This window comes from Malaclemys terrapin, chromosome 4, assembly GCF_027887155.1.
Source record: "Malaclemys terrapin pileata isolate rMalTer1 chromosome 4, rMalTer1.hap1, whole genome shotgun sequence".
Lineage (NCBI taxonomy): Eukaryota > Metazoa > Chordata > Testudines > Emydidae > Malaclemys > Malaclemys terrapin.
The window spans coordinates 13110736-13134322 of NC_071508.1; the positions used below are offsets into that span (position 1 = coordinate 13110736).

At 43.6% G+C, this 23587-nt stretch overlaps 2 protein-coding genes across 2 annotated transcripts in view; both read left to right on the plus strand.

Moving 5' to 3' along the window:
* LOC128835640 (complement decay-accelerating factor-like) overlaps positions 1-23587 on the plus strand; it is a 194880-nt gene that overhangs the window by 51765 nt on the left and 119528 nt on the right. The gene's annotated exons all lie outside the window — the stretch shown is intronic.
* LOC128836534 (complement component receptor 1-like protein) lies at positions 577-23080 on the plus strand. Its single transcript, XM_054026892.1, has 8 exons — positions 577-708; positions 1995-2180; positions 7216-7309; positions 8888-8973; positions 10571-10765; positions 11717-11896; positions 16451-16480; positions 22802-23080. The coding sequence occupies exons 1-8, from the start codon at positions 633-635 to the stop codon at positions 22855-22857; spliced, it is 903 nt and encodes a 300-aa protein (XP_053882867.1). The 5' UTR covers positions 577-632; the 3' UTR covers positions 22858-23080.

Genomic DNA, 23587 nt, shown 5'->3' on the forward strand with positions numbered 1-23587 from the left:
AAAATCTGATCAGCTACCCGCTGCCTTGTATTGGCCAGCCGCAATCTCCAGGTGTGGCACCAATGCTTGTAGGGGATTAAGTAGCGTGTGCCCAGTCTGCCAAAGCCAATATTTATTTAAACAAACAGCATTTCGGCCGGGCTGCCCGACTCCTCCTCTATGAAAGCAAAGCGCGCTGAGGTGGGTTTGTTGCGGTCTAGCGCTTGTCCCCGGGGCTCCTCGGCGCTAGCGCCGGGACAGGGGGAAGTGGCGCCGGCCCGCCACGGGACACAGCCGGGCCGTGTGTGCCCGTGAGAGGCGATGGGGCGGAGCGGCCCGGGGGAGCGGCGGGGGCTGCTGGCGGCGGCCGAGCGGGGGCGGTGGGTGCAGGGGCTGGAGCCCGGGGCGGGCGCCGATCGCTGGGCTGACCCCGCAGCCCCGCCCCGCGGCACAGGCAGCGAGCGCCCGGTGTGAGCAGTGACACAGGCCCCGCCCCGCAGCCTGCAGACCCCGCCCCCCGCTGCTGGCCCCGCCCCCGCTGGCTCAGCTGACTGCAGGCGCCGGTCTAGTCCCCGCGGGTGCGTTGTCAAGGCAGGATTGTCCTGGGTCCGCTCCGCCGCCTTCACTGCGTGACTCCTCCCGCCGGCCCCGCCATGGTCTCGGCTCCGCGCTGCCCGCCGGGCGTCTGGGGGCTCCTGGCGCTGCTACTGCCCCTGCCCGGGGCTCGCGGTGAGTGGGGCTTGGTGGAGGGGGGCCACAGGCGGCACCTGCCCGGGCACAGAATCCCCTCGGTTCTCTTCCGCCCGCCCCTCCATCGGAGCCGAGCGGGGAGCGGAGCCTAGAGTCCCAGCCCGGCACCTGGGGCGGGCTCCGCATCTCAGCCTGGGAGGTCAAACTCTGCCCCGTTGGTGAGAGTGTTAATGCCCAGAGCCTGTTGCTGGGGGTGTCTCCTGTCCGTGGTTGGGGGGGGGGAAGCCACTTCGAACAGCAGGTAAAGGTGCAGCTGTTGTAGCTGTAGCAGTGTCAGTAAAACGAAGTTTGGGGTATAAAACGCCTAAAGATTATAAAATGAGCAAGTTCCCCTTTTGTAGTCTTAGGTTTGTGACTGTATAGGACTAGATATAAAACTTTATTAAAGCAAATGTTAAAATGATCTAATACACAGGGTAAGAAAAACGTGTCTGTACATCTGGGTATAACGCTTAAATTACCCAAAATTACAAAATTTGGTTTGAAAGTCATAAGGTCCATATAGTACATAATCTGCAGTATCCCAAATTAAGGTTAATAAATTCAGTGATATGATTAAGGTATTAGCATCCAATTCTTTGGGTACATTGCCCATAAAAGGTTATCCTAAGAGTAGCTTGTGGAAAGCAAATATAGTAAGGAGTAAAGATTGTCCCTCAGCAATTGAGAATTTAGGATCGGTTGCCCCTTAGACAATACAATACAGAACATCGGGAAGAATTTCAGTTACTTTCCCGACTTTGCTTCTCATTGACACTTGTCCTCATGCCTGTCATACAGTTTCCATGCATCTCATGAGAAATATGAAAGTCCGCTGTCTCAGAGAGAGCTTTCCACCAGCTGTTCTCACTTGTTTCTAACCCCATACATGTTTCATGTACTCTTGGTCTCTTTTGTCCTGTACGTCACCTTCTTTCATGTCACTCTGTATGGTTGCAACAGTCTCGCTGAGCCTGTCCTGCGTTAGATCATAAGCTCTGTGAGGTAGAGGAATGTCCTGTTTTGCACAATGTACTTACCTTGCGTTACCTTATGTGCCCAGGGTGAAGGATACATGGTAAATAATGTAAAATTTGAATGTACTGCAGTTTTGTATCAAGGCCATTCAGTAAACTAGCTTCAAGGCTCTAATGAAAACAAGTACATCCAAATTGTCCCCAATAAAATCATTTGTGGCTTCTCAAAAACAAGTGTTCCGTTACAACAAACTACTGAATGTCTTTCGTAGTTAACTTTTTCCCTTCCTTGTCTGTCTCTATTGCTAGGCAATTGTGATTCTCCTCCAAGATTGAGTTTTGCTGAGCTGCCTGGGGCAGTGAACAATTCCTATCCTGTTGGGACCAAACTGAAATACTCCTGTCGCCCAGGATACATGTTGGGCTCTGGAAAATCTCCTTACGTTACATGTCTTGCAAATTCAGCATGGTCAGTAGACCCTGAGTTTTGTGTAGGTGAGTATCTTTGTTGCTTTTCCATTTCAATTGATGTGCAAGACATCTTGACACAGTTAGGAATCTCTCTTCTATTGGGTATCTCTCTTCTGTTGGCATATGAAAAGAAGGCAACTCCCATCTTTTCGTATGCTGTGTATTTATACCTCTCTGCTGTATTTTTCACTCCATGCATCTGATGAAGTCAGTTTTAGCCAATGAAAGCTTATGCCCAAATAAATTTGTTAGTCTCTAAGGTGCCACAAAGACTCCTAGTTGTTTTTGCTGATACAGACTAACATGGCTACCATTCTGAAACCTGTTAGAATAAAGTAAAACACGTTGGTGTGGCAAGTGTCTGTCTTTTTTGAAAAATTGTAGTTGCTGTATCCCTGATAACGAAATATACTGAATTCACTGTACTAAAAGTAAACCCATTACTGAATAATGTGTGTTACAAACTTGGACAAAATACTAATTAATAACAAAACTTAGCGAATACTTCTCTTGGCTTCATTGCTAAGAGTACAATAAGATATTTGCAAGTTTCCTCATCTCAAGACTATATATGCTATATTCCATGCAGAAGTCCCTAGTAAATGCAGTACTACAGTATGTTTTAAATTATGATTTAATTTGTTGTATTGAATACTGATGGGACTTTCTTGAATAGCCTTAGACTCACCTACTCTGGCCTGCTGGCTTGAGAAAATACTTTATATATAGGCCCTGATTCAGCAAAGCACTTAGTGCCTTCTTAAGTCCCAGTGACTTCAGTGGGACTTGTTTTGCTGAATTGATCAGGCTTTAGTAAATAGGTCACAATTGTTACATGCCTTGTCTGCTTGGATATTTTTTCTCAGTACAGTCATAAAAAGTCCTAACTTTACTTTACATGGATACAGTCTGTCTATATTGAACTCCATATAGATATGGTGAATTTTTGACACAGTTCATTCTTCGTGGGAATAAGTCTACTGCGGGAGAAAGCATCACAAATAACTCTTGTAGGGGCAAAGAAAAGCTCTTCCACTGAGCTTGACTGAGGAATGTGCAGTTTTTAGCTGTCTAAAATCAGGATTCACATATCAAGAAAACTAATAACAAATATTTACAAAACACATAACAAGCCTGTGGAACATTCTGCCACAAAATGGAGGCAAAGCACATGGTAGGATTCAAAAAAGGATGAGACACTTAAAACCTGGTCCAGCAACACAAATGTGCTTAATGTTGCCCCTGTGAATAGTCTGCTACTTCATAGAGTTTAATGCTAGAAGCGATTGTTACAACACAGGATACTTGCATTTCACCAAATTATCCCGTTACTGAGCCCCAAAACTTGTATTTGACTAAAGCATATCTTCAAGAAGGACAGCCAGTCCTGATTTGTAGACTTGCAGAGACTGAGAATCTGCCATTTCCTCTGGTAATTTGTTCCAGTGGTTAGTCACCCTCACTATTAAACACTTTTGCCTTATTTCCATTTTGAATTTGTCTGGCTTCACTTTCCAGCTCTTGGTTCTCATTCTGCTTTTCTCTGCTAGATAAAAGAGCCCTTTAGTACCTGTTATCTTCTCCTCAAGAAGGTCCTTAGATGCTGTAATCAGGTAGCCTCAATCTCTCTTGACCAGCTGAACAGACTGAGCTCTTTAAGTCTCTCACTGGATGACGTTTTCTCAGGCCCATGAACACCTTTTTGTGGCTCTTTTTTGCACCATCTCCAATTTTTCAACACCGTTCTGAAAATGTGGACACCACAACTGGGTACAGTATTCCCGCATGGGAATGTATACAGCATTGCGATCACCTCCCTACTCCTGCTCCCTTGTTATTACATCAAGGATCGCATTAGCCCTTTTTGCCATAGGATGCACTGGGAGCTCATGTTCAGTTGATTGTCTGCTATCACCTCAATCCTTTTCAGACTTGCTACTTCCCAGGATACAGTTTCCCCGTTCTCTAGGAACGGCCTGCATTTCTTGTGCCTAAATGTATAATTTTGCATTATATGATACTAAAATGAATTTTGTTTGAATGGACCCAGGGATCTATATTGCTTTGTAGGACTACCCTGTCCTCATTTATCGCTCCCCCAATCTTTGTGTCATCTGTGAATTTTATCAGGAGTGATTTTTGTGTACATCCAGACAACTGATTAAAATGTTGAATAGCATCAGGTCTAGTACCGATGCCTGCTCCTTGAGGTGTCACTTAGCCAATTCTTGTATGCAGTGGTGGTATAGCCATGTCAGTCCCAGGATATAAGAGAGACAAAGTGGGTGAGATAATATCATTTATTGGACCAGCTTCTGTTGGTGAGAGAGACAAGCTTTCAAGCTTACACGCCACAATTCTTCATCTGGAAATGTATTCCAAACCTGAAGAAGAGCTCTGTGAAAAGTTGAAAGTTTCTCACCAACAGAAGTTGGTTCAATAAAAGATATTATCTCACCCTCTTAGCCAACTTTTAGTCCACTTAACTTGTGCTCTATTGATACTGAAGTGTTAATTTTTTAATTAGAATGTTGTGTGGTACTAAGTCAAACAGCTTACAAAAGTCTAGGTATATTACATCAGTTACATTTATCGAACAAATTTGTAACTACAAAGAACTAGCTCAGGTTTATCAAACAAACCTGATTCTCCATAAAACCATATTGATTGGTATTAATTATATTTCTGTTCTTAATTCCTTATGAATTGGGAAAATTTGGCCCTACACTCAGGGCCGGCTCTAGCGTTTTTGCCACCCCAAGCAACTCCCTCCCCCTCCCCCCGCCACCCACCCAAAAGCCACGCTCGGCAGCAGCTCTACCGCTACTTCATTCTACAGCGGCAATTCGACAGCAGGTCCTTCGCTCTAAGAGGGAGTGACGGCCCCGCGGCCGAACGTGCCACCCCCCCTCTTCATTGGCCGCCCCAGGCACCTGCTTGCTACGCTGGTGCCTGGAGCTGGCCCTGCCTACACTGCTCAAGAGGTCAGAATAGATTTGCCCTTAGAATTGATGAATCCCACAATACCTTTACATTATTATGCCTGTGAGTGAGATCATGTTGACTAATACATAGTTACCTAGGTCATTCTGCTTGTCCTTTTTGAATACTGGCACAAGATCAGTGCTCTTCCATTCTTCTTCAATTTCCTGGTACTCCAAGATTTATTAGAAGTTAATCAGTGGACTAGAGATCTCCTTTCCAAACTTTTTAGAATGCTTGGGTGCAAGTTATCCCAAGATTTTGATTTAACAATGTTTATCCCTAGTAGATGTAGTTTAACTTGCTCCTCAATTACTAATAGACATGAAAGTACTTCATCATACATCATACTCAAATACAAAAGGGAAATAATTACTGAACACTCCTGCCTTTCCTGCATCATAATTGTTTTACCATCTCCATTTAGTAACAGGTTTGTACCATTACTAGGCGTGGTAGACTCAATGTATCATCCAGACGAATGAGTGTCACCCCTGCCCTCTAACCTGGGTGCCCTTTACAATGCTTTGCTGCTGTAACGCCAGTCTGGACTGCTCACAAACAGCTTCCAATGTACAAGTCACTCCCAGCTGTGTCTCAGCCAGTCATACCTTGGCTCTCACCAGCCTTGGTTATACTGCAGGGTGACCTAACAAACTCCTAGTATTCATTTTTGGTTTTTTTCCCTCCAGAGAAGTATGTCTTGTATTGCCCAGCCCTTTCCTGGACAATACAAATTCATATCAAGTCTGTATTTCTTCAATAGAAATATGTTCACACATTGTTACCCAAATAGAGTTTCACAATCACTTCAGTTTAAACACTGGATTAGATCAAACAAGTTTATTAACTACAAAGAGGTTTTAAGTGAATGCAAGTAATGAGGCATAAGTCCAAAATGGTTACAAGAGAAGTCAAGATGAAACACAACTGGTGCCCAGGTTAACAAACTATGTTAAACTCAAAATAAAGGTTTTCTTACCACATGCTCCCAGCAGTCTTACTGACCAAGCTTCTTAGGTGAGGACCCCTTCTTCAGCTTAGTGGCTGCTTCCTTTGTCTCTTCTAGTGTAGTGATTCGATGGACAGAGTGAGAGGGAGGAGGGGTGCCTGGGAGTGTTTGTCCCTCCTTTGTTATAACGCCAATTCTGCCCCTTGGAAAACATTCCAAGCTGATAAAAAGTCTATAGAGAAAGATCTTCCCTGCTGCTTTTCCTTGCTTGATGACTGCTTAAATGCAAACTAAGCAGAGCACACATTCCTTTGAGACAGACCTATTTGCCAACTTGTGCTGTGGTTTGCAACATAAGTAAACATTATACAGGGAAATCTTTTAACTTCCCATACAGTGTTGCCATGCGTTTTATCAGGACAATATTGACAGTAAACTATAAATTTTCAGATACCTTACAAGGCATACTTTGTACAAATATTATTACAGCAGTCTCTAGGGTGTGGACAAGATACATTCTCTTACAGTAGGATTTCTTTTGTTCCTAAGGAACTTCAAAACCTTCCCCTTATTGTCTGTAACCATGCCAGTTGTGACTTTCACTGATGTCTTTAGCTCCCCATATCAATTTTTACGTTTCATAACTTATGCCATCTATCCTTTGCCCCATGTATTATGTTGCATTTTATTTGTAATTGCTGCCAGTTGAGGTCAATGGGTCTGCCCACATGAATATAATTATGCATATGAGTTTTCAGGATCTGGGCCTTAACATGTACAATAGGAATATTTGCACTTCTACTAAATCTGCAAGGGGAACTTAATTCTCTTGATTCAGGATATAAGGCAACCACTGTCTGTGTGGGATTGGGAAGCATCATCCCACTTCCACTTCTCCTCACTTCCCCTGGGCATGTTACAAAATTATCCATAATGTGAGTTGTAAGATTTCCTCTGTAGCCTTTGGTGCTGACCGCTGTCGTACAGGACAGATAGTGGACTCCAATACCATTGGCTTTGATCTGCCATGGTATTTGCTATGTTAGGGGGTGCAAGTTAACATATCCCCTTTCTCCCGTTAAGGTAATATGAGGTAACGCTAATATTAGTCTTCTTCTCTTCTAGGAAGACCATGTAAACCACTAGAACTAGAAAATGGCAGGGTTCATTTCATGGATCTCCGGTTTGGTGCAACAGCAAACTTCTCCTGTAATGAAGGGTGAGTGGCAAGTTGCTTCTTTTGACTAATTAACAGACTCTAGACTGGTGTGAAACTGCTGGTGACGTCTGGCAAAATGAGACTAGAAAGCCTGCTTAACTTCAAGGACAGAAGTGAATGGTGTGTTATAAATCTGTATCAAGAATTACACCTGTGATTTTTCAAAGGAGTTGAAGGAAGAGAGCCACCCAGCTGCGGTTGTCATGCAATGGGAGATGGGCACCTGACTCGCTCAGGTGCTTTTGAAGATCCCAGCCTAGAGCCCTCAGGGGATCATCCAGCAGGGGTTGTTTTATGAGATTGAGAGTCCCACCTCAGGGGTCATGTGGCACTTCCTGACCTGTGCCATCTCTCCCTTGGTACAGGGGTTTCTGTCTGGGTGCTGGGAGCTAGTGGCGGAATATTGCCCATAAAATGCTGCACCAGGTAGGAGCAGACCTCTTCCTGCTCTACAATAGCAAATATTTGTCTGTACCTCCCTTGTAGATGTCAGTATTACCCAGGATAGCCTCGGGTGCATTTGTTGCATTTGTCCCTATGGGTTAATATGCTAAGCCTTGGGGAATCAAAAATAGCTTGTGACTTCATTGCATTGAGCAGGGGTGTTTTGGATTTTTGAGGTCTCAAAGTTTAAGACCAGAAGGGACCATCAGATCCTCCAGTCTGACATCTTGTATATCACAGGCCACCAACGCTTCCCAGGGACCCACATACGAAACTCAACCAAAATTAGTCTAAAATGCTACAGCCCACCGGAGCTTAGACCATTATGTGCTATGGGCAGAGACTAGGAGGCCTTAAATGTACAAATTCCTCGGGCCCCTGTCGTGGCAGAGAGATTTTGAAGTGAGATATGAGATAATCCTGGCGAGTGACCTGTACTCACATGCTTGAGAGGAAGGCAAAAAGACCCACCCCAATGTCACTGCCAATCTGACCTGGGGGAAATCACTTAACAACCCCACATACTAGAGCCTGAGCATGTGAGCAAGAACCAGCAAGCCAAGCACTGAGGTGAGAGTCCTTGATGCCACCTCAGAGTCCTGGCCTTCCCCATCCAGTGTCCCATCGTCAGCCATGGCCATCCCTGATGGTTCAAAGGAAGGAGATAAAAGAAACCAACTCAGAATACATTGGGTGGGGAATCCCTGCCTGACTACTGCAGGGGACTAGCTAAAATCCTGAAGCATGAGCTGTTAGGAACATAACACACACACTGGAAACATGCCCTGGGGTTGCGGAGCCCTGCCATCACAAGCAACCCCATCATATAATTGCACCCATAAACTTGCCTGGCTCTCTCTCAAACTAGGTTAGTTGCCCCCTCAACTACTATTGGGTGACTGTTCCTCACAGAAAGATGGCAGGCAGAAACCATGTGTGTGTATATATACCGATATACATGGGTAGTGTAGACCTGGCCTTAGTGTTCCTTGGTCCTATGGTGTTAGATGTGTCCCTTTTTCAATGGTTTGTCTCCACCTACTGGCAGAAAGAAACCATGTTCCATCTTTCTGGATGGTTAACTAGCTCTTTGCTTACATGAGTAACAAACTTGAACCCTTTTTCTTTCTTTAGGTACAGATTAAATGGACCAACTTCTGCCAAATGTGTGGTTGTGGGAAATGGAGTTGATTGGGATAAGGAGCTTCCACTTTGCGAAGGTAAACTAATCCAATGGTTTTAAGAACAGTTCATGTCTGGAGATGGTGCAGCATAGCTGGTGCTTCAGAGGAGTCTCTGTTTCTTTGCCATTTAATCCAAATGGCAGTTGACTGGGGGGAGGAGTGAAATTATACTGTGGTTCTCCATGGTGTTTGGATGACTCCTACAGAATCAATTTTTTTTAAAGTCCCTTTCAGATTGTTCACCTGGCACTGTGTAATATGCATAATCCAACAGGCCTCATGGCTCCTCTTCACTCTTGTATCTGTGTAATCCTGCTGTTCACAAAGGCCGCGTCTACACTTGCAAGTTAGAGCGCATTAAATCAGTCCTGGGCACCCTAACTCCTGAGGTATTCACACTGGCAAGGCATTTAGAGCGCCTGGACTCCGCAGCTGGAGCACCCCTGGTAATCCACCTCCATGAGAAGCATAGAGCTTGATGCACCTTGGCTGAAATGCCAGGGTGTCAGTGTGGAGGGTGTGCTGCATTACTGTGCTGTGATTGGCCTCCGGAAACATCCCATAATCCCTTGAAGTCAAGTGGCCACTCTCGTCATCGTTTTGAACTCAGCTGCAGGCACGTGGATATCCCCTTTCAAAGCTCTGTTTCTGACAGCCGGCATGCTTATCTGCTCCGGGACACACAGCAAAACATTACTGTGGAATGTTCCTGCTGCAGAGGCAGGCGTGTGCATGTGAGAGAGGCAGGGGGTGGGGGCTGATGGCGGGGTTTCCCCTTTCCTCCTGTTGCTGTCGTCTGAACTTACAAGACAGCATGCTGACACACTCTCTGTCCCCCAAAACACAGTCTCTCCCTCCACATACACATTCCCTGTCACACTCCCCTCTCCCCCACATTTGAAAAGCACGCTGCAGCCACTTGCACACTGGGATAGCTACCACTATGCACTGCTCTCTGTGGCGTTGCAAGAGCTGCTAATGTGGCCTGGCCATGCCTCTGCACTTACAGCTGACAGTGTGAACAGACGGCAGCGCTTTCCCTGCTGCTGTCTCTGAGGGCCGGTTTAACTCCTGGCGCTCTACATCTGCAAGTGTAGCCAAGCCCTAAGTAAAAGGCATGATAATGACTTCAAGAAGTTTTGACCCTTCCCAAATCTGACTGTCCACTTAAAATCTGAGGCTCTTTGGGAGTGAATCACAATTAATTTGCCTCTAACTTCAATCATGCTGCTGATGTCCAGTCTAGAATCAGGACACTGCTTGTAGCAGCAGCTAGCTTAGTATTCTGCTGGTGGAACAACACTACCTCTAGAGATGGTGGGCAAGCGGTTCTGGCTCCCTGAAGCTAATATTGGGAAGGGGCACACTCTGTTAAGGTCTTCTTCCAGAGCTGGTGTTTTATGGAGCATCCTCCTTGAGCAATGGACGTAGTAGGTTGGGTCAAGCTTAAAAGCAGAAAAACCTTCAGAATCTGAAAGGGGTCTTACTTCAAATGTTAAAATGCAATGTTAAGTACCCTTCCAAATGGCTAAATAGCTTTCTGGGGGGAGCGGAGACAACTTTCTTAGTGAAACTCTCTTCAGTTCACCTTTAATGTAAACTTTAATTTTCATGTTGACATTCTTTGCTTCAGCAATACCTTGTATTCCACCTCCTGGTATCACCCATGGATCCCATACTGGTCAGAGTGAACAAGAGTTTTCCTTTGGCTCAGCAGTAACTTACAAATGTGACCAGGGCTTCTCTCTTATTGGAGAGGCCTCCATTCATTGTACAACGAAAGATAATCGCAATGGAGACTGGAGTGGACCTGCTCCTGAATGCAAAGGTTAGTAGCGTCTGTTTTTATCCTCTTCTTATTCTACCATCTCCTTCCAGGAAAAACTATATTTTGATTGCTAAGTAAACCCATAAACCTGAGGAAATTCAGTTAGTGCTTAGTCCCCCTAAATACGTATCATGATAACTAGTTACTGTTGGAAACTAAAGAATGACGGACACTTCATAAATCACTCCTGGAAACCATTTTTGCCTCTAATTTATCCTGTATTTTTTTGTCTCCCTTCAGTGTGCCAAGACTGCATTTAATTCTTGTGTCACAAACAGTTTATTTTTAGGTGGAGAGAAACTCTTAAACTAAGGTTTTGCTTTTATGCCAGTACCCTACTACTCAGTGCTAAAAGAGACCAGGAGAGAGAGCCTGAGAAGCAGAATTGTTTGGGAACCATATTTTTCAGAACTCTGAGGGAGGGCTCCTTGGCAGTGAAAGATCAGGCTTCTGTGAGTTCATACCACAGCCATAAAGTTCTTAGGAGGGTGAAATAAAGGTCATTGTACAATCCTCATTTGGGCGACGGCAGTGCTCACGCACACTATTGCCTTTAGCTAACAATGCATTTATGTACATGATATTCAAGCAGCTGCAACAACTTGCTTTTATTCTTGCTGAGTTACCCAGTCTAACAGCTGGGATGGAGGCTTTTTCAGAGGCATTAGGCAGGTTGGTCACCTGGCTACTTAATATTAACTCCCCCCAAAAGCAGCGAAGTTCAGTTCCAGAAAGTCATTGTATGTAGATCTCTTGTAGCTTGACCCAAATTCCTGATGGGTTGAAGTTGTATAACTGCATTTTAAAATATATTTTACCTGCTGTAGTCAAGTATCAGGGCTTTTTCTTCTTTCCTCTACCCCCTTCTCCTCCTCTTCTCTCCCCCCCCCCCCCCTCCAAAAAATGCTTCCTGTGCAAAACAATCTTATGCTGGTACTGTTTAATTTTCAGTGGTCAATTGTCCAGAGCCAGAAGTCAAAAATGGAAAAAAGCAATCTGGGTATGGACTCCATTATTCATATGGAAACACTGTAATATTTGAATGCGATTCTGGCTACACTCTGAAGGGTAGCAGTTCAGTTAAATGTGAAGCTAACAATTTATGGTTTCCATCTTTGCCAACTTGTCTACGTAAGTATAAGCAGTTGTGTTGAACATTTTATATGTCTAGGAAGCTTATTACATCATTATAACATGGCTACTCAAAAGGAAAGTTTGAGTGTCTGTGTCCCCTTTTTGTCATAGGCATAACACACACAAATTTTATTAACACTAATGTTAAAACAAATTATTTAATGCATAGTTTGGGGAAAGTCGGTATCTAGAATCACAGAACTGGAAGGGACCTCGAGAGGTCATCTAGTCTAGTCCCCTGCACTCACGGCAGGATTAAGTATTATCTCGACCATCCCTGACAGGTGTTTGTCCAACCTGCTCTTAAAATCCCCCATGATGGAGATTTCACAACCTCCCTAGGCAATTTATTCCAGTGCTTAACCACTCTGATGGGAAGTTTTTCCTAATGTCCAACCTAAACCACCCTTGCTGCAATTTAAGCCCATTGCTTCTTGTCCTATCCTCAGAGGTTAAGAATAACAATTTTTCTCCCTCTACCTTGTAACAATCTTTTATGTACTTGAAAACTGTTATGTCCCCTCTGTCTTCTCCTTTCCAGACTAAACACACCCCATTTTATCAATCTTCCCTCATAGGTCATGTTTTCTAGACCTTTAATCATTTTTGTCACTCTTCTCCGGACTTTCTCCAGTTTGTCCACATGTCTCCTGAAATGTGGTGCCCAGAACTGGACACAATACTCCAGTTGCGGCCTAATCAGCAGAGAGTAGAGCAGAAGAATTACTTCTCGTGACTTGCTTACAATACTCCTGCTAATATATCTGGGTATAGTGCTTAGATTATCCACAAATATAAAGTTAGTTTTTAAAAGTCATATGATACATCGAGCACATAATCAGCAATAACCCAAATTTAGGTGAGTAGATTTAACAATACAGTTTAGTTTTAGAATCCGTATACTCGGGTACATCACTCATGAAAAGTTGTACAGAGATTTGGTTGTGAAAAGCGAAATATATCAATGAATGGCGACTGTCCCTCAGTAATTGAGAATTAAGTTGGTTGTCCATTTAGAAAATACAATCCATGAGGAAAGGATTTGTTACTTTCCTGACTGCGCTTCTCATGAGCACTTCAGCTCCTCTCTCCTGGTATTGCCGATGTCCGGTGATGTGTTCTGTGTAGATGTCCCTCGACCACCTGATGGCATCCAACACCATGAGTTGCCACATAAGCCAAGTGCATTGACCGATTCTGTATTTTCTTAGCACTCGCTCATTACTGGGGTCCCATGTGCCCGTGGCTCTGACTATCAGTGCATGTGTCAGGACCTGGTAACCCTTACCGCTCAAGGTTTCAGCCAGAGGGCCGTATTTCTCTATCTTTCTGACTCGAGCATTGTGGAAGGCCGGGGTCCTGTTCTTGAAGGGCACTGTGATGTCCTCCATGCTGATCTTCCAGTCCTCGTTGGTGATGACCATATCTGGTCGCAGTTTGCCATCCTCGGAACTGACCGCTGAGTTCAAGGCAACCTTCCCCAGAGGCGGTGGGATGGCCCTGGCCAGGCGATCTTGGATGGTGTTGTCACAGCTGCCAAACTCTTGAATGGGTCTTGCAGCTACACAGGACGTGGGGTAGCGTCTCGTTGGCGTAGCCATGCTTCCTTCATCACTTGTCCCAGACAGCCCCATTCAGTGGGATGCAGTTGAGCTGGGCCCTGTGGATGAACCTCCAGTCGGCAAATCGGGTGAAGCTGCCCCCAGGGAGGAAGTGGTTGCTGGGGTCCCACTTGCACGTCATCTCGAATGTCTTGCTCTGGTCTGGCTTCTGTTTCAGGTTTTCCATGTATTGGCAGCGGATGGCATCCTTCAGGGCCCTCTCCAGTATGGTTCTAACTCTTGGAGTGATGATAGCGTGATCTGTATTCATCACCTGTAGCACCAGGACTCCCAACTCCTGGCATTCCTCACACCATGTCCAGTGGCAGCTGATATGCTTCTCCAGTCATTGCATAGCATTGCGGGCATGAGTCCAGAGCGAAGCCAAAGTCAAGAGGAAGAGGTGGAACCTGCAAGAGACTCGGCCAAGGCAGCCAGAGGGGAAAGAGCCAGGGGTGACAGTCTTGTAGATGCCCAGGTTAAACAGCCTTGATAGGATCAACTGGGTGCAACAGGAAGAGGAGGATGGAGCGAAGTACAGGCCTGAGACTGGTCTGGGAAGGAGCAGTTAAAAAGCTTGGTTGGAGAAGTTGGGATGGAATGAAGGGGACAAACCAGGTTGGAGGGGGTGAAGGATGGTGTTGGGGTGAAGAAACACAAGGCAGGAGTGTGTTGGGAGAATTTACAAATGAAGGGAGGTAGGGGAACAGTTTGGAGGGATAGGTGGGATGAGAGGATGGCTTTTGAGAATGGGGCAGACCATGTACCAAGCGAGGTGTGGCACTCCAGGCATGTTGACTTGGCCAAAGATAATCCATCTCAAAAACTGTACTAATTACTAATTGTTTTTTGTAGGAGTAGATGGTTTCTGGTTCAAAGAGTTAGTTGTTGGCATGGCTCTAAGAGTAATATACCTAATGCATGTGGACACTTTTTTTTCACTGTGCAAACTCAACAGAAATCTTAAGGAAAACAAAATGGGCAAAATAGCTTGTCTGTGTTTTGTAGGTCAGTAGTGTGCTAGGAGGTAGTGCTCGATCCTTTGATGGGAGAGAAAAGGAGCAATCTTGGGATTGGGTCTTTTTAGCATGTTTTGTTGCAAACTAACATTGCAAAATCACTCTAGTTGTCTTGTCGCCTTTGAGGTCTTTCCATGCATGGCGTGGCTTTGTTCAGCACATTCAGATAAGTGGGTTGCTCCTGTATTCTCTTGTAAGTCTCCTTTTTATGCAGAACCTACTCTGAACACAACCCAAGTGGCCCTAAGAGCCCAGGTAAACCTGATGACTATAAAGGGTGCGAAAAACCACTGTGATCAGATACCTGGAATCCTCATGGTGGATAGCAGAGGCTTTGGTTGACACATTGAACTGGAACATTCAATTATTGCACTTCAATTTGCACTTAATATGTAGTGCTTCATAAAGTACGGTAGTGGTCACCTGAATGCCCCATATGCTCAGGTGTGAATTATAAGCCTGAGGCTGGAATTACTTTCTGTACCTCTGTAGTAGTCTTGTCTCCCACCCAGAACTATCTCTTCCTTTGCTACTTTTTTCCCCCCACTGGTCTTTGTATAGTAATACCCACCTGCTGATGCCCACTCACTCAGTATATCTATATAAAATGCCAGCTGTAGGAAACCATCAATCCGAATTCTGCACAGTAATGGCACAAGCAACTACAGGCTTAACGGGTAGTCGTGTCAAACTACACTCCGATGAGATGTCTACTCAGTTCACTTTTTTTTCTGTAAGTAATGGTTAGTCTTGAGTTCACTGATCCTCTGGTAACGACAGCAGGAGTAGCAAAATAAAAATACCACTTTTCTCTTGTTTCTGCTTCTCTACTCCCAAATAAGTACAGGTTGGGAGATAACTTGATGTCACTAATCCTGTGGTTGCACGTTTTATGGTAGCTGATCCAAACACTTGTCAAAGTTAGAATCAGGACTCGCAAATTTGTCAAGACCACTCTGTTTGTTAGCACAGCGCTCTGCTAATACATTCAGATAATGTGAGCCTCCATGCAAGATTCAAACAGTCTTATTTATACAGATAAAAGGGTGCGAACTAAACGAAGGGACAGAGAGCAAAATTGTAAAATTTGCATGGGGCACAATATGCATATCCTGCTTCCTTATTAACTCTTATGGATCGGAGGCTAATGCTTCACCAATGGCCCTTAAGTGGGGCAATTCATTAAGTAGTTAATGTCTGCTTTCCTGCCCCCTAGCTTGCAACATTTCTCATTTCTACTTAAAGGTACATGCAGCATTCTTTAATTCATTCTATTTCTTTAATATAATTCATTTCACTTTCACACACTCCACCTCTAGTGACGTTTGCTGTAGGTAAAAATGTGGCTGACCAGTGCAGAATTTGTGTGCAGTGTTTTGTTGTAGCCATGTCGGTCCCAGGATATTAGAAAGACAAAGTGAGTAAGGCAATATCTTTTATTGGACCAACTTCTGTTGGTGAGACACAAGCTTTCAAGCTTCCCCAGAGCTGTTCTTCAGGTCAGTGCAGAATTTGGCAGATGAGATCCTGACAGTGTCTGGAGGGGAGGGCCCTCTGGTCTCGGAAAGGTGCGCAAGAATTCTGCAAATGAGAGCATTCATTCAAAATAGAGAAAATCTTTATAGAGGACTTGCCCTATCAATTCTCAGCACTGTCGTCATGCCTCTATTACAATGTACAAGTAATAGAATACCTGGAAAAGCTGCCTTTCTTCTTTCAATATTGAAAGATCTAGGGATCAGATCATGGTTTCCTATATGCTTTATAAATTCTGTAATTTGCATGATGGTATTAATTTGAGTCCATTTATTTAATTTAGCGTGTGGCTTAAGGTACTAAATGTTGCACCAATATGAATCCATGGATTCCTATAGTTAGCTGGCATTCATATAACTTCACACTTCAGCTCACATTGCGCTTTTTATTTCTAGGGCAGAACACTGGTACCACGATTGCTATTGGTAAGTAACTTACAATTTAAAAAATAATTCAATGCACAGACTGTACATAGTAAGATGCAGTAATAGCATAAGATATTTAATGTTCCACTTTCTCAATCTCATACCATTTTTTCCCCACTGCTTCACTATGTGAGGAATCTACTCCAAGCAGCTATCAGAGTAGCAGCCGTGTTAGTCTGTATCCGCAAAAAGAACAGGAGTACTTGTGGCACCTTAGAGACTAACAAATTTATTAGAGCATAAGCTTTTCTGGACTACAGCCCATCCGAAGAAGTGGGCTGTAGTCCACGAAAGCTTATGCTCTAATAAATTTGTTAGCCTCTAAGGTGCCACAAGTACTCCTGTTCTTTTTCCAAGCAGCTAGTTTCTCTTCTTGTATTATGTTCTGTCCAGTGGTGCTGTATAAAAGCTCATGAGGCAGATGTTTGACTTAAAGAATCAAAGAAATATAGAGCTGGAAGGGACCTCGAGAGGTCATTTTTAAGTCCAGCCCCTGTCCTGTGGCAGCACCAAGTACACCTAGACCATCCCTGAAAGATATATGTCCAATCTCTTCTTAAAATACTCCCGTGATGGGGATTCCACTGTCTCCTTTGGAAGCTTAATCAGTGCTTAACTTCCATTACAGTTTTTCCTAATATGTAATCTAAATCACCCTTGCTGCAGATTAAGCCCATTACTTATTGTCCTGCCTTCCAGTGGACATTGGGAACAATTGATCATTGTCCTCTTTATTCAAATGTTAATGGCTGTTGTACTCTGACCTGCTTCTCCCTCCGTTTTCTCAAGATTCATTCTACCAAAATAGATCTCCCATGCTTCGTGTAATGCTACTTTGCCATTCCAGGAAAATTTATTCTGCATTAAGAAAAACAACGCTAAGTGTGCTGCTGAATACCGCATTTGTTGTATTTGCTTTTGTTGGAAGACATCTTGTGTTGTGCAGAGATCGGTATTGGATGCTGAAAGTTTAGGCTAGAACTGGTTTGGATTTTTTTTGTTTTATATCTTTACAGCTGAATGTGTCTTGCTAAGCATAGTAATCCCACCTTACATAAAGCAAAACTAACACATGCTTAATTGCCTGAACCATTCCCTGCCCCCCCAAAAAACCCAGCCCTACGGCTGTGGAAACTCAAGCACCAATCCTGTCAGCACTTCCACGCCCTTATCTCACAGAGGTTCTGTGACAACTGTGTAGCCAAGTGATTCAGAAACAGAATTAATGTTTGTCTTCAGAGCAGGGTTTGAAGAGTGTGCAGTAAATAAGGCCTGGGGACACAGCTGTACAATAAGGAGAAAACACAACATAAGAATGGCCATACTGGGTCAGTCCAATGGTCCATCTAGTCTAATATTCTGTCTTTTTACAGTGGCCACTGTTGGTTGATTCAGAGGGAATGAACAGAACAGGACAATTATCAAGAGATTTGATTCCCTGTTGCCAAATCTCAGGTGCTGGCAGGTGTGCTGACACCCAGAGCATGGGCTTGCATCCCTAAGCATCTTGGCTAATAGCCATTGATGGAACAGTCCTCCATGGACATAACTACCATAATTCTTTTGTGATCCCAGTTAAACTTTTGGCCTATCAACAAGTTCCAAAGGTTGACTCTGTGTTTGTGCCAAACCTGCTGCCTGTTAATTTCATAGGGTGACCCCTGATTCTTGTGTTATGGGAGGGGAGGTAAATAACACTTTGTTCATACTGTTCATGATTTTTGGAGACCTCCGTCATATCCCCTGTTAGTCTTCTCTTTTCTAAGCATATTTCTAAACAAAATATAAGCTGCTCCTTAAGTGAGTAATATCTGTCGTATGCACTGAGTGAGGCAAGGGTCCTGTGGGGAGAAAACTGCGGGTGATCATGTAACTAAAGACTGATCACCATGCGTATGGACAAGGGGGCTCAATTCAGGTTGTACAGGCAACCTTAATTCTTTCTTTTTGTAACGGAGTGCTTGACTTTGCAGCCTTATTAATGTTCCTTTAACATAGGATGTTTAACGTAGAACTTTTGTGTGTAATACTATGAAGAGTTGCCCTTAAATATCCATCTAACCCTCAGCCCATCTCCTCAGCAGCCTGAGGGGGCGGGGGGGAACATGGCAGAGGTTTACTGCATATAGTCCCTTTTGCACAACTTAGTAAGTTCAGCAGTTAGATTAAATTTTCAGAATATTACTTTAAAATCAGTACAGATATAAATGATCCAAAATTCTGCACAGGCAGCCCAAAAGCACTGTACAAAAAGGTTCTACACCTCTACCTCCTTTTCCTCCATCCCCAGCTATAATGTAGGGAATCAATGTACTTTGCTCGCACTCCTTTTCATACTATATACTTTAATCTTATTTCTAAGATAATAGAAATCAATTTCTGTCTTGTCAACATACCAGTCTTTTAAAAGTGGGACACTAGAGCTTTTTCAGCTTCTACAAATCACTCCCTTTGTACAACCAAGGACAATTAAAGCTCCATTTTTAAACTGTAGATCCATGTAAAAAGGAAAAATCAGGGCACATTCAGCGTGGCCAGTGGGAGGGAAAGAGCTGTGTCTGGTGGTTTGAGACTTAATGTATGTCTACACTGGAGCTGGAGGTGTAACTTTGAGCGCAGGTGTAGACATACCTGCATTAGCTCGGATTGAGCCTGCATGCTAAAAACACAACTGTAGCTGCAGTGGCGCTGTACTTGGAAGGCTGTCTTGCCACTCGTGCCGCCACAGCTACACTTCTGTTTTTAGCATGCTAGCACTGGGCTATGTCTACCCGAGTTGGAAACTACATCTCCAGCTCCGGTATGGACATAGCCTGAGTGTGTCTGTCCCAATCCCCCAACCCAAAGCGTCTTTTCTATTTTGATTTTCTTCCCCCATTAACAAAATAGGAATACTTGAGTTAGCCTCAAACTAGGTGTGTGACCCAGAGCTTTTTCCCATGGACCCCCAGAGATTCAGACCCAGAATGTCTTCAGAACAGTCTGTAACATTTTCAAGCTTGTAAAATGTGAATATGGCTCACTAAAAACATAATCCTGTTGATCTGCTGTTCAAGATTTGCTTGCTACAGCGTTCACAGTGAAGATTTTGTCTTGCTGCTAATTAACACTGTGTAAAAGCTTTTTTAAAATGAAAAACTGCCATTTAAATTAAAGTTCCCTTGTGCTCCACTGATTCTGAAGTGTCTTTCATTTGCACCCAAGATCTAGTTTCAATCTAAATTTCTTTGTGTTTAGCCCTGACTTTGCTAGAGACATCTTTAGATGCTGTGAAACCTGCTTTTTATTGTATTCCCATTCTTAGAAATGGCAGTATTGCTTGTTACCTCTGTAGGCAGAGCCTCAAATCTTGCCATCCACATAATAAACCTTCTTAGCTTACAGGACATTTCAACAAAGCACCTGTCTAATATCTTTTGTAGGGTAAATGACAGTTCTGGTGCTGAGACTTATTTTGTCCTTCATCTGTAAACAAAGGCCAGTGATCATAAGCCTTTAACAACACCTGGTGTCCCATGTCATGTCTTAAGCTAATGAGATGTGCAGCATCCTACAACTGTTAATTTAGAACAGTCTCCAGCTACACAGGTAACTGACTTTAGAGATCCTTTCTGCTTTGTATCACTTTCAGCTTTCCTTTTATTTTTGATATCCTTTAATGCTTTTTTAGAGGAGGTACATTGACCAGTTGCACTCAAGCGCAATATAATTCAAGTCGTGAGCTATTAGACATTATCCCTTTGAAGCAACACTTATGCTGCTTGTGACGTGTTGCATTTTTGTCGTGATCGTCAAGCCTGGTGCTTGTTGAAGGTCATATTGTATTCAGAAGCCCAATTAGTAAAATCTTTGAATAATATTTAGTGTTGGATGTTCACAAGAAAAGATACTCGCATTTAAAATGGGCTTTTACTGCCAGAATAAAACAAATCCAATATTAAGATGACATGCAAGTAACATGTTGCTATGTAGTCTCTCAGACGATGAAAAATACTGACTTGCTAGGATTTAAATGAGGTAATTCGTTGTCCTCCTATACATTTTAACCAGAACTATCTATTAAATAGAAGGCGCACATTAGAGCAAAAAATCATGTATTGTTTTTGTGTTAGAAAACTGTCTCTGCGATTAAGTTATCTGAAAATGTAAAGCCGTAGGTTTTTCCAATGATTTAACTTCAGTTTTTAGGAAACACTTTTAAAAGCTTTATACTTGACTTTAATTTGCATATTGACCAATCTCTTGTCAAACTATTAATAGCTCTTTTGACTGTTTTCTAGAAGAGCAATATGCTCAAATAAATCTGAGACTTCGTTTAATAAAGGGGTACTAGCGCACACACTAATTATAAATTAATCCTATACACCCAATCATGTGAACCTGAAGCTTGACACCTCTGTTTGCTGCAGTCCCCTGGGGGTATTTGGCAGAAATATGAATATAAATATTGATAGGAAGCTTGAGGGAAAACTGCCCTCCTTTAAAAGGGGCACAGCTGGATAGATTGCATATATATTTTACCTTGTATGGGATTTCTTTCATAATTGAGTTTTGATAGAAAATTGTACATACAATTTTAGAAAAATTTTGAATTTAAACATTCTCTTAGAGTTTGCAACACTGCAATGCTTCATTGTGCTAGTGCTTGGAAAGTAAAAAAAAAAAATTCCCTATGTACATTGAAAGAAATGCAGACGTAAATACCATTAACTAGTTTTAAAAAAAAATCTTTCACTTTGTTAATCATCTAATGATATGGAAATAACAAGGATTTTTTTTTTTAAACCAGTTAACCTGATGACTATAGAAGTGTGAGAGAGAGAGAGGATCTGTTGAATCATCCTGTCCCTGCAAAGGCAGGATTGTTCTCTACAGTACTTTTTCTACTATTTTAGTCCATGCTAGTTTTAAAAGTTTCAGGTAATAGGGCTTCCACTACTTCCCCCTGCCCCCCCCCCTCAAAAAAAAAAATCCATTGCCATCAAAAAATGTCCTAATATTCAGTATCAGTTTTCTTGGGAGTTCTAATGATATAAAAAGCCTCCTTGTAAGGAAGCAAAAGCAACTTTGATTTTTACTCTTGAATTCTGGAGTCATACTTCATTGAATTAGTTTCTCTCCTTTCCTGCTGTTCAGCACATATGATGCAAATCAGCACTTCAGTGATCTACAGGAACGTGGGGGAAAAACCTAACTTGGATCTTGAAAGGGGTTTTACAGAAAATATTTACTTCAATGTGAAAAGATGGTGAGGTTCTGATGAACCATTATCTGCAAGAACATAATACAACTATGCAGCATATCAAATTGAGACTATAAATTACTTTCTTAGGTTACCTTTCTTCTTTGGCCTGAACAGATATGTTGAATGCAACATGTGAATATCTACTAAATTCTCCATTTCTATGTAACCATTTTGTCAACTACAGCAGTTACGAATGCATTGTGTGCCTTATCTTGTGATGTTACTTATCATAACAGCTCTGTCTTAATATATAAACGTTACTTCAGTATATTACCATTTTGATAATATAAGAACAAATATTTTCTCCAGAAGAATATTAATGATACAAAGCCCATCTTGGATTTTCATTTCTGGTGTAAGGTTGTGATTATATCCTTAATATGAGACTTCGTTCAGTAGAGGAGGAGTAATATAAAGTCTATATGCTACAAGTTTTAGTTGATATAATTGTATATGTGGAGCTTATATACAGCAGGCAGGAAATGCTAAATCTCTGCTGAAGAGCTCAGGTGGTGTTGGTGTTTCATTGTGGATTCACTGTGAAACCCTAGGCCCTGACAGTGCTACAGAAGTTCTGTTGACTCTTCAACAGTACTCTACATAGTATTCTTGGGGTGTACAGTTGAATAAGATTCTTCTATAATGTGATTAGTCAGTGGAAGAAACTAATATGTCCTAAAACAGTGTTATGTTATAGATGACCCCCTCGCCTTTCCAGTGCTCAAACAGTTGAGCGTTGCGGGGAGGGAGCATAGATAGTCCAGTTCTCCTGTATTTAGGATATGTAATACCTAACTTATCACTGTTTGCTAACTTTGATTACAGATTAAACCTCATGAATTTTTTTTCTGCCTCTTTTCTGTTTTGGACATGGCCTCTGAGAAGAAACAGCATGAACTCTGCTTTAATTGGAAATTAGTTTATAATTGTGTTAATGTAACTCTCTAAAATTAACAAAACAAATCTTTTAGACAGAACATAAAATGAAAAATCTCGTTATCCTAAACATCTGGAGTGAAGTCAAGATATTGTGCATTTTTACTATGGTTTTAACTTTCTTTATTTTGGTTTTGCAGGAAAGATGCCTGTCATTCTGGCAGTGCTGATGACTAACTTGTTCATCAGACAGTGAACATATTGGAAGAAAATGGAAAAATTGAGGGAAACCTCATATGATAGCATTAAACGTCTCTCATGATCCCAGAGTCCTCCCACTACAATTGTATGCGGGGTTGTGGATTTTGCTGTTGCGAGCAAGAGCCTTTTGAGATTTCTATTTGGAGGTTTCGATCTTGAAGTACTTATTATCCCTTTTAAAATACAGATTAATGGTGCCAAAGATACTCATTGAACTGCTGTAGTAGGGTTACCATATTTTGTGCCTCCAAAAGGAGGACACTCCACGGGGCCCTGGCCCCGCCCCCTCCCCCGCCCCAACTCCGCCCCCTCCCCAAAGTCTCCGCCCCCTCCCCTGCTTCCCGCGAACATTTAATTCGCGGGAAGCCTGGGCAGGTAAGGGGCGGTGTGGGGGGAGGAGGTGCGGCCCAGGCTGGCCCCCCGGCGGCTCCAGCCTGGGTCGGCTGCGGCCCTGGGGTGCCGGCCCCGGCCCCCGGCCGACCACCCCTGGCCCGCCCAGCACTGCCGGCCGGCCCCCGGCGGCCCAGCGCACCCCCCGGCTCCCGGCCCCGGCGGCCCAGCGCACCCCCCCGGCGGCCCGGCTCCCGGCCCGACCCCCCGGCTCCCGGCCCCGCGGCCCAACGCACCACCCCCCCCCGGCGGCCCGGCTCCCGGCCCGACCCCCTGGCTCCCGGCCCCGCGGCCCAACGCACCCCCCCCCCCCCGGCGGCCCGGCTCCCGGCCCG

What these genes read in the sequence shown, in the direction of transcription:
- LOC128836534 (XM_054026892.1), top strand. Translation starts at nt 633, where the DNA reads ATGGTCTCGGCTCCGCGCTGCCCGCCGGGCGTCTGGGGGCTCCTGGCG. An exon ending in AGACCCTGAGTTTTGTGTAG is followed by an intron (nt 2,181 to 7,215) that starts GTGAGTATCTTT and finishes CTTCTCTTCTAG; the next exon opens with GAAGACCATGTAAACCACTA. An exon ending in AACTTCTCCTGTAATGAAGG is followed by an intron (nt 7,310 to 8,887) that starts GTGAGTGGCAAG and finishes TTCTTTCTTTAG; the next exon opens with GTACAGATTAAATGGACCAA.